An 11,660-nucleotide genomic window follows, 5' to 3' on the forward strand; every position below is an offset into this window, starting at 1 on the left:
GGGCAGCCTTGGCGGAGTCCAACTCTTACTGGAAACGAGCCCGACTTACTGCCAGCAATGCGAACCAGACCCTGACACCGGTCGTACAAGGACCTGACAGCCAAGTGGCCCGGTACCCCATACTCCCGGAGAACCCCCCACAAGGCCCCCCTTGGGACACGGTCGAACGCCTTCTCCAAGTCCACAAAACACATGTAGACAGGTTGGGCGAACTCCCATGCACCCCGTGTGGAAAATAGTTTGTGGTAATAAATTCTCTTTAAATGTGGGCTACAACTTTCATCAACACTGAGAAATGCACAAACGAAAAAGGGTTATTGGATTACAACAACTGTGCAGGGATATCAGATGTCCTCATTTTAAAGTTTCAAGTTTACTGTTTGGCATGCTGTCTGTTCAGAATGTTTCATGCGAGTTAATTATGAGATCAGGAAAATTAAATAAAAGAATAGTTCAAACCCTTTGGCTAAACTGTAGTGAGTTGTTTGACACGGAGTAAAGATGCAGCATTACCGAACAGACAGAAAACAACCTCAGACAAAAAAGAATGTCACAAATTGACCACTTTAAAATCCATACTGTGAGGATATGTGTTTTTCTGTTGTCTTGTGTCTACCTCCCTCTTGTGCTTCCTCATTATCATTACGCCTCAGATGTCACTTCCCTCCTCGGTCAAGTTCACACACCTGTCAGTAGTTCCCAATTAGTGTTTTTCACCAGGTGTTGTTCATTTCCTCATTCCCTCAGTTTGTGTTTAATCAGTTCTCACATATTCACTGGTTCATCATTGTTTGGCACATCCAACTGTTTGGTTTTCCTTGTTGTTTCCTTGTTGCCTTTAGAGTTTTTTTGTTAGTTGCTGCCCCGTCAGCATTTTTGTTTTATTTTTAATAATTATCTCATTTTTGTTAAAACTCTTACCTCCATCCGGATTTGGGTTGCTTCTCCTCGTCTAACCTTGACACATATGAGAAAACACAAAAGGTTACAGTGGAAAATCCTCAAAGACACAAAATGACCACAAATGAAAAAGAGCACAAAAACAAGATAACTGATTTTATTTATTTTTTACGTTTAGATACTCTGTGCAAAATGTCCTGAATTTTTTAAATTTCATTTTATTTTTTTCGTTTTGTTTTGTTCAAACAGAAAGTGATTCAAGTTAGAACAGTACAACTGGCATTTCTCGGTTTCCATGATGTGATAAAGGCCATGCATAGCTTCTACAAACTTGTCGATGAACAATAAGGTATGGACAAACTCCTGACAATGACATGGTCTTGCATATTTATTATAGCTACTCTTGCGTCTATTTTTAGAAATTTATTTTTAAACTTCAAGAGTCCAAACATAGCCTAAATAAATCTAGGTTAACTAGAGGGGGAACGTGAGACCTTTTAACAGCTTCACATCCTTGTTGGTGATGCAAATTTATAGACAGAACCATTGCTGCGTGTAAAACACGTCAGTGAACTCTGCAGAATCTACTCTATTGATATGTTGAAATGCACTCTTTGCTTCAAAAGTTCACAAATACGATCTTGCAAGTTCAAGGAATAGTCGCAATGATACATTATAATTTACTAGCAAGTGCAACTGAACACATTCTTATCAGTATTGTTGCAAAGATTTTGGAAGAATGTTAAAGATTTGCTGAATATTTCCAATCACTTAGTGTAAGTAAATATTGAAGATATGTTTAATTTAAATGTCTTGCAAATGATGGTCAAGCATGGCAAGAATAATTTGCAAGGCATTAAAAAAAACATTAAAGACCCCTAGAAGGAATGATAAACAGCCAAAACTGCCAGCGTCCACTGCAGTTTATGACAACTCAAGAAAAGGCTGTGATGCAAGTCCTGGAATGTGGAGTTACAGAATAACAGAGGTGTAAACAACACCCCGCGTCACGGTAGGAAAAACTGAACGTTGAATCCGTTTGCTTAACTGACTGTATCTTCAGGCTACAGCAGTCAGTCAACACAAAGTGGTTACATCTTACATAGCAAAAAACTATTCTGATGGCAGAAAATGATTTTTCCCCCAGCTCATTTCTTACTAATCTGATCAGATCACACATGCCTTTCACCCAGGAAAGAGAACAATGATTTCTTTATCTTGTTTAAATTCAATGAGCGATCCAAACTATGCTGGGAACCTGACCGTGTTTTCAAGGGGCAAAGCTTTTCATTCATAAACACAAGGCTGCTMTCTAATCTTACTTGGGCTTTGATTGGATAACAATCGCAGCTAAAAATAGAAATACTTTAGATCCAGGTGCAATTTTCTTATTATTTCCAATCAACTGAAAATAMGCTGAGGTTTTCTTCCTGTTGAAGAGTTGTTTTTTTTCACTCAGAGATTTCAACAAAATCAGGATTCATCACAATCTGTTGGCTACCTTAGATATATAATTTTCACTAATCTGCAATAAGATTTTTGCTGTGAACTGGTGCTGTATAAACATACTGACTTGAACTTAAAGGAAGTATTCTWTGTAATTTTCATTGAATGTTTTAAATTTTATGTGCTTTTCCTACATATATATAAAAAAACTTCCAAACATTTTGTAAAACAGCTTTTGGGTATGATCACACTTTATACTTTAAAACTCTCAAATTAATGAATACAGCATATAGAACAAAATTTTCAGCTAGCATGAAAGACCCTCAAAAATCATAAAACATAACTGTGAGGAGGATTATTATAAATCTTTATAAAAATATGTTATCCAATGCTTCCTCTATAATCACCAGTGTATATTAAAGTTTTTCTTTTTATGAGCATAATCATCACTACAGTGTGCTTTTTAACTCGAGGAATACAGAGGGTTGAAAATGTACAAAGAGAGCAGTTCAACAAACAGTTTTAATGGGGTTTGACGGCTGAGCACAGTGTCAGTATAGAAATAGTGATTTCACTCAAGCTAGGGAAGAAAAATAATTTAATTGGGAACACTGGATTCCCACAAAGAAATAAGATAGGGGTTCTTTCTTGGACAGGCGGTCGGCCTCACTGAAAAGAAAACCAACCGTGTGCACACACACATTCAATTTATGTTTAACAAACAATTGTTAAAACTTCACCTTTGCTCTTTCTTCAGAGTAAAAAGTTCACACTTCCACAGAAGAACTAAAACAACTTAAAAAAAATTGAAACTCACAAGAAAAAATGTTTAGTAAATTTATTGGCAATTATTTGTTATTTACAATACCTTCAACCTTCATATTAAATACAGCATGTTTTTTGAATAGCTTTTAAAACAGAAATATCAGCAGGTAAACATCAGCATACAAAAAAGGCATTCGATAGTTCTTTAAAAATAATTTTAATCTATTTTAAACATTATTAGGGACAGCTCATTGTGTAATAAAACACTACATTGCACTGTTTATGAAACAGAATAAAACATAGAGAAAGGCCACATTAAACATATGGTATATATGATATGTGCCACAGAATGAGAAGTTTTAATGTGAAACTTCTCTGGTTTTCAGTGGCAGATTAGACTCCAGCTCGTAGGTCTGAGCTGTTCTGCAGTGTTTKGTTGGCGACGTTTGAGTGTCTTTTACTCAGGATCCGTTGGGCATTCCGTTTCCTCTCCCTGCAAAAGACGTGGAGTTGTTTCAGTAAGTTTCTGAGTGTAAAAACAAAACTCGAACTGATGCWTTAGAGATTGACATACTCACTTGAGAAACCTCACTGTTTTCTGGGTCCAACGTACTGAAGGGTCAGCACACACAAAGCCGCCTCGAAGGTGGAAGCTGTGGGTGGATAGGACAATGATTACAGGTGTGATCTTCACTCCACTCAAGTTTCCATCCATAAGGTCTTATTCATGCAAGTCAGGAATTAACTCTCTATAAAAGTCTGAAGTAGATACTTGAACCAGCTTCTGTCTTGACTATTTTTTTAGGTCAGGCATTGACTATTAGGAAATGTCCAACAATAGTTTACTTAGATTCTTCTTTTTAGTACAAACAGGACACCGAGTTATAAAATATCTGTAACTTGACTCACTTGTTTTGTAATATTCCCTGTTTTGCTGGCAGTCAAAGTGTTCTTGCATCTCTCTCCTTTTTCTTTTCTAACAAATCACTGTAACCTAACCTCTTCGAGGAAAGCTGTAACATTAAGGTTGTAAAGCACGCCTTAGAGCTTGGTAAATCTATTGCAAAGCCTTTACTTTTTCCTTTCTTTTTAATAAAGCTTCCTGCGTTGACTTGTGTTTAGAGATTTTAAAATTGTATCAGTTACAGTTGAACTGTTAACTCACACAATGGCGCTGATGTCGCAGGATCCGGTGATGGTCTGAACGTGGTAGCCCAAAATCCTTTTTGGGTTAGGTTGGCGTCTTGAGTAACCCAAGCAACACCTTGCTGTGTGGACAAAAAAAACCCAAAAAGCAGACATAAATGACTAACGTTATGAACTAAGTCACTCATTATCTAACATTGCTCTGCTTAAAATAAACACAACTGGACACCTTGCAGACAGTCAACATGAATTTACAAAAAGCTTTAACAGACTTGTTAGAAATGTGATAAACTCACCTGACTCTGTGCTGCTGATAAAGACAGTAAKAAAGATGAAGCAGCTCAGAGCTGCCACCAGACAAACTTTGCTGCTTGCCATTCTCCTTCAGCTGTTTTCTCTGTGTGATGGTGTGAGGCTGAAAAGGTGCAACCCGCTTGCAGAAATTGACTAACACCTCCCAGGACATCTTCCTTAAATAGGGAAAGTAGAATCTGCTTGGATTTTCCAGATGGGCGGGATGAAGCAGACCACGTGTTGTTAATTTTAACCAGGAAATAGGGCAAGGTGCACCTGACTGCTGGCATGTGGAGAAGGAAACAGMCTGTAAAAATAAATGTCAAACTAGCAATTAGTCTGAGCTCAGAACTTTTGGTTGGATGCTTTAACTGTCACAACAAAACATCAAGGTGGTTTGAAAAGAGCAGAAGCAAACCAWAGCTAATTACTTAAATGCTGTAGTTACAACCTGCTATGTAGTAAATTTACATTTATACTCCATTGCTAAGACAAAAACAGTGCACTTTGTAATTTGCGAGGAAGTTGTTGTCTAGTATCTAAACTATGTGAGACATCATCACAAACCTCCAATAAATTTTGCTGTAAGTCACTGGGACTTGAGGATCTTATTCTAGTGGTAAACAGTGGAAATGTATGGAAGCCGAGAGCAGACATTTCTGCATATATATTTTTCCATTGTTTTCTCATGKTAGCGACATAATATGTCGTTATCATGATATAACATGTTATCACAAGAAAGCAGTCATATTTTGTCATTAATATGAAATAACAATCAGCGTTTTCATAAGATAAAAATTAATTTTCTGAGATAGCGAGCTATGGTTTTKCTCTTGGGCATCATTCGATAACCATGGAGACAGCCTGGTCTCCTAAGCTGGTCATGGATAAAGTTTATTATACTGTATCAGCAGCATCACTTTAGTGTAAACGCCTGCTGAGTTACAGTCAGGCCAGCCATCTCCTTAAATGATGAGGGCTGATATGAAAGTTATTGGTACAAGACAAACAAATCACAACTTCAGGCTGTGTTATGATACAAAAAATGGCACKGATTAATGTACAATAGGTTGTCTTCAGGTCCAGGCCGCCCTTGCAAAAGAGATCTGCAATGTCAATGGGATTTGAATGGAAAACAATGATAAAATAAATAGTAAACTTTATCGGTGACCAGCTTAGGGGKCCAAGTCGTCTCCGTGGTTACCAAATCTTGCACAAGAGGAAAACCATCTGTGAAATTAACGTATTATCTTGAGAAAATGCTCAATGTTATTTTCATAACAACACAATACAAAATAATTTTAAAAACATGGAAAAAAAATGTGAAAAACGTCTGCTCTTGGTTTCCGTACGTGACGTTCGCGAACGATCCAAATTATTTAAACAACTACTTACAAGGAATGGTAGGAAACCAGTTTAGGACAGAAAAGAGCCATTGCTTAGTTTTCTTTTTCCTTTAAATGAAAACTGCTGCTGTGTGGATAAAAAACTGCAGTTTTCAAAGGAGTTTTGTCATTTTTGCAAACTTTTTGCACACACATTTTCTAWTAGTGTGATTTTGAAGAATGTTTTATGATGATTACTACAGCCTAATGTTGCTTTAATTGTCACACTAAAACACCAAGGTGCTTTCAAGCCCAGTAGTAAAACTTTAATTACACAGTCTTGCAGACAGACTAGTACTGCTACAATAAACTCCCTTTCTAATCTGCCAGGTGGATGTTTTCTAAATGCAAATGTTCAGTATATTTCAGTTGTGACACCAAAACACACACACACATATTTTTTGTTTGCTTGTTTGTTTGCTTGTTTGTTTGTTTGTTTCTTTCTTTCTTTTTTCTTTTTTCTTTGTTTGTTTTGTTTCACATCAGTCAATTTTTTTACAAATAATTCTGTAGATTAGTGGATTTTGGCAGCACAATGGGTCAGTGGATAGCACTGATGCCTTACAGCAAGAAGGTCCAGGGTTTGATTCCTGGTTCAGACCTGGGGTCTTTCTGTGTGGAGTTTGCATMTTGTGCTTGTGTGYGTTTTGCAGTTTCCTCCCACAGACCAAAAAACCTGCATGCTACATTTCCTTCAGGTGCAGACCTCTTGCAAAAGAGATCAGTGATCTCAATGTGATTTGCCTGGTTAAATAAAGATTTGAAAGTATTATTTTCTAAGCACTTTTAGGACTTGTGAAGTGCTTGGAAATAACCTATTATGTGTGTTCTAAATCTGAACTCTGACTGAAATGCTTAAGTAAAAAAATTAATATGAAGGATACAGTAAGTGTAATCTGTGAAACAGAAGAACTAAAACCAAATTTGAACATCTGTCTGAATTTCTAAGATGCTACTGGTTCATGCAGTTGACTTCCAGTACAGATTGACTTTTAGTCAAAACGCTAAAGAATAAAGTAGCCTAAATAAACAGTAGCATAAAGGTGAACTTGCACATTAGGAATTCATTTTGCTTTTAATCATAAACTTTGACTGAAGAAAGGAAGGTACTTGCTAATCTGATAGCCCTCTCATTCTCGAGAAACTTTTATTGAAATATTTGTAAAAAAAAAGAGTGTAATTTTAGCAACAGATTAATCAGTAACAACTTTCACTGAGGCAATAGGAATGGTACTTTCCTTGTTACTGAATGTGTGTGTGAGACAGTTTGAGAGAACTGCGTGTTTTGGAGTTAAATCAGATGAACAGATGTTTCATCAACACCTGATTTTATTTTTCCTAATAAACTGTGTTTGAAAAGTACTTTGGTATTGAGGCAAGTGAAAAATCATAGAAGTGCCTGGTTGAGATTTTAATATCTTGAGTGCAGTTAAAACTTTTATCTATTTGTTAACTTAGCAGACAGAAAGTCCCTGGCTCATTGCATGGAATATGTCACCAATTTGTTTGATCTCTGCTCCCACTGATGTAATTTGGTGGGATTTTTGGAAACACATTAAACGTCCTTCAATACACCCTTTGTTTTCTGCAATGTTGATATGTAGGTTTAAAAAAAATGTACTGTACGAGTGTACAGGCAATAATTAACCAAAAATAATAATAATAAAACATGCCAACTGTTATTTCAGTGAATTTGTTTTGTTACAATATTTTGAAACAACTCACTACAATTTTATTTTAGGTAAAATAAACTTTTTTTYATATTCAGAATATTTTCCCAGTAGAGCAGTAGTACCTATTTTCCTGAAATTCCCCCATGTCTTGACCCTCCCCCCTCCATTACAATTTTATTTTAGGTAAAATAAACTTTTTTTAATATTCAGAATATTTTCCCAGTAGAGCAGTGGTACCTATTTTCCTGAAATTCCCCCATGTCTTGACCCTCCCCCCTCCATTACAATCCATTCCTACTCCTCTCCCTCAAAGTCATGTTCAACTTTTATTTTTTTGTCAAAATAATAAAAGAATAAGGTGAATAGTTTGCAAATAGAAAAAGTTTATTTACATTGTGTACAGGTGCGTCTCTGGAGCTATGGAAGCAAAAGTAAGAAGGTCAGAATCTGGCCTGGGAGGTGAACAGGATTTGCAGATGAATTGCTTGCTTACAGGGTACTGGAGGAAGGGGTGGTGTAAAAGGAAGGTGAACAAGATTTCCAAAATGGCGACTAAGGAAAGAAATGGGCGAGTTTTGGTTCCCAGGTGGAGACGGGCAGCAGATGAATTTGATTTCCAGGCAAGGCATGACAGCTGTCAGGCAGATCAGTGTTCTCCAGGGGGACTGACTCAGTAAATACAAGGACTCTTCCAGGAGCTTTGGGGACACACTAGGAGGATAGGAATAACATGTTCAAGATTACTTGGGTATAAATACCAATAGTAGCCATGAACAGCGAGAGTCTCATGAAGGCCCAAGAGTCATCAAAGTGAAAAGGAAGAGTTGAGATCAATCAGCTGCCAGCCATTGAGGAGAGGATGCCACAAGTTATCCAGAGTTTCAAATATAAAGGCTTGTTTTAGTGATTTTTACAATTAAACTATAATAAATTGATGCTTTCATAACCTCTGAGCAGACAAGGTTACTCTCCGGTGCTCCCCCCTGGTTTGGAACTGCTGCAGAAGAGTAAACTTGTTTGTAAAGGTCTTACAACCAACGTGCATTTATAGCTGCACAGAATAATTCTACTTTTTAACCTAACTTAATGCAAACAGTTTATATTTTAGATCAAATTTAGGCAAGAACAGACCTGTACAGCTTCATGTTAACTGTGTAAAAATTAATTCGTCACAATTTAAATTATAAATGTGTGCCAATTGCCTTTTGCAACAGAAATACTCAGTGTGAGCTTTAAAGATTCACACTAGATAAATAAACCAAAGGAAAATCAGGTGAGCATTATTGCATTATAACATCTCTGTGGAACAGTCAATTGTCCTCATTTCAATGTTTTCTAATTTGGATATTGCATTTGAGTGTTTATTGCCACAGTTAGTGTTGCTTCGTTTAGCTTTCGTCACTGTGGGGGTGAATTGTTGCTCTATATTTGGTAATGAATAAGCTGTTTGTGAACAACCCTTGAGAAAGATGTAGCCTTTTATTGGTATTTGTGTCACCCATGGTTGTGTCAGGCGGCACATTGTTTAAGGCCTATTTATAGACCCAGAAAAGATAAAAATAGCACAAGTGCCTTGGATCATTATATGTTAACAACAGGGGTCGGCCCAAATGAAAGACCTTGGGTTTGGCCTTTGGTCACTTCCTTGTTGATGTTGCAACTTAAAGCATAAAAAATGATTGACTTCACTTGTTGCATGCTAGTGTACAAATATGATGTCAGATTTGTCAGAACGTTGATCAATTTATGGATTTATCTTAGAGACTGAAATGTGCTTTTTTATTGAGAAAATCAGCAATCAAAACAATTAATTTTATTGGACTAAAGAATTTAAAGTTTATTGTTGTCAGCACTTTGACGGAAGGAGGTCTCAGCAATAATGTAAAGATTTGCTGAATTCTTTCAGTCACCTAAATGCAGTCTAAAATTAAAAAAAAGAAATGAATCCTTTAAAATGAAAGACTATTCAATGTGTTAAAACGATGCAGCCTTAAAATACACTGAGACTAGGAGATCAAATTGAAACCACAGCTTAGAGGACATTAAACATTAAGCAGCAAGGACACTGCAGTTTATGACAAAGAAGGAAAAAACTGTGACGCAAGTCCTGGAATGTGGAATTACAGAGTTACATGAAGACCTGAACATTGCACCTGATCTCATGCTTCCTTAACAGACTATGAGTTTTTGTCAAAGCTGTTTGTGAGAACCAAGTGTTAGGTTGCAATAAATTACTGTGGCTGCACTAAATCCCCCCATGGGTATTTCAAATGTTACAGGATGACTCATGGCTGCTCAGTGCTCAAATTTATCTTGTGACCATGCACTACTATATTGTGGCCACGGGATACATTTTTAATGCAAGTCAGACAAATGTAAAGCGGTCGATAAATCATTATTCATCAGTTYGTTATTGCCATCTTCTCTTAGAGTGCATTCTCACCAGCCCTGTTTTGTCCGCTTTATTTGAACTGTAGTTTGTTGGCCTGGAATGTCCGGTTCATTTGGTGAGGTGTGAACACATAATCGAACTCTGATGCGGACCAAAAAAGCAAACTCTGGTCAAATTGAAAATGTAGGTCTCAGTTGGAATGAAGCAAACTTTGGTGTGGTTTGATTGCACGTGTGAACGCCAAGCAGACCGGAGACTGCTCCAAAAGCTGAAGCGGACTACAAAGCAGGTCATTCTGAGGAATAACGTAATGAAGTTACTCATGTCTTGTAAATACCTCGGTGTCGATGTCTATAAGGTGAATATCACTGCTGTGAATTTAAATGCACTCCTTCTTGGTGAACTCTGCCTCACATGGAACCATCTCAGCCTCCTTGTGTGGGAAAACAATATTCCACCTCATCTTCCTCTCGTGTTGAGCCATTGTTGATGACTATTTGTTTGGCACATTTGCCAAAATCAAAAATAAATCCTACAACCACTAAAATCTGATGTCACTCCATGTTTGTTTACATTTTGTGAAGAAGGAAGCTGCGCTCCATGTCTTTCTCTGAGGTTTACATGTCGATTCCTTCAGTGGTTCTTCGTGCAGTGCCACCACAGGCAAGAGAGGGAAAAGTGTGTTTAGAGGGTTTGGTTCATTTGACAAAGAGCAGTGTGAATGCGAACCGCACCAACTGAAAATGTACACATTTTTGGTCCTAAATCGAACCAAGTCTACCGGACTATGTGAATACGACCTTTGATTCAGCCTGGCTCAGACACCAGCTGTTAGAGAGGGTGTTATTGTTTTGGTTTTAATAAGGCCAACGCCGTTTCCACTCTGAGACCTGCTGGGTTGCTGCTGTGGGCCTAATTGGAGTCAGAAGAGATTGAAGTTTTTAGAAGAGAATCAACTGGTCTTCTGTAATTTTCTTCCAATTTATTGATCACAATTTTRTTACACAACAAAGTCTAAGGCGACATTAATTGCCAAAAAGAGACTGATCTGAAGTGTTCAGAAGCTGCATTCCATAATGGAATTACAACTTTTCATCTTGCAGATTTGTGCATGCATTGGACCACATGGCTGTTGTACATCATTCTCCAAAGTTTGTGCTGTGATCTTCTTCCTTCAACAATGAGGGACAGCTCAGCGCCAGCAGCAAGAAATCAAAGAACTTTTGAACTTGCAATGTTAGATTGAGTTTCTTGTTCTGTCTCTTCTTGTGTGGACTCTTCATGATCAAGTAGGACTCTTTCAACTTGTCCTTCCTTTTTAATTTAATCTTCAACTTTATCTTAATTTTGCCGACAGCATAAAGTTGCTTTCCTTTCCCTTTCCGACACTGTTCTCTAGTTGTTTTCACTGCCTCATTACTTCTCATTTGTTTGCATTTAAGTAATTTCCAGAAACTCCCCCTTGTCCCATTCAAATCAGGTAACATTTCAACATTAGAAACATTCCTTTTTTCTTTTAGCATTATAAATAGAAAGGCAGTGGTGGACAGTAACAAAGTACTTTTACTTTATTACTGTAATTAAGTACATTTTTTGAGTATCTGTACTTTACTTGAGTAGTTATTTATTTGGGAACTTTTTACTTTTACTCCACTACAT

The 11,660-nt window shown here is 37.1% G+C and overlaps 1 protein-coding gene across 1 annotated transcript; it reads right to left on the reverse strand.

The window, feature by feature from the left end:
- Window positions 1-3,176: 3,176 nt before the first annotated feature.
- Window positions 3,177-4,673, reverse strand: LOC106515534 (C-C motif chemokine 20). Its single transcript, XM_014005380.1, has 4 exons — window positions 4,554-4,673; window positions 4,277-4,379; window positions 3,690-3,764; window positions 3,177-3,604 (listed from the first exon to the last, which is right to left on the reverse strand). The coding sequence occupies exons 1-4, from the start codon at window positions 4,633-4,635 to the stop codon at window positions 3,505-3,507; spliced, it is 360 nt and encodes a 119-aa protein (XP_013860834.1). The 5' UTR covers window positions 4,636-4,673; the 3' UTR covers window positions 3,177-3,504.
- Between the last annotated feature and the right edge of the window lie 6,987 nt (window positions 4,674-11,660).

The sequence above is a fragment of the Austrofundulus limnaeus genome, unplaced genomic scaffold, assembly GCF_001266775.1.
Source record: "Austrofundulus limnaeus strain Quisiro unplaced genomic scaffold, Austrofundulus_limnaeus-1.0 Scaffold30, whole genome shotgun sequence".
In the NCBI taxonomy this organism is placed as follows: Eukaryota; Metazoa; Chordata; class Actinopteri; order Cyprinodontiformes; family Rivulidae; genus Austrofundulus; species Austrofundulus limnaeus.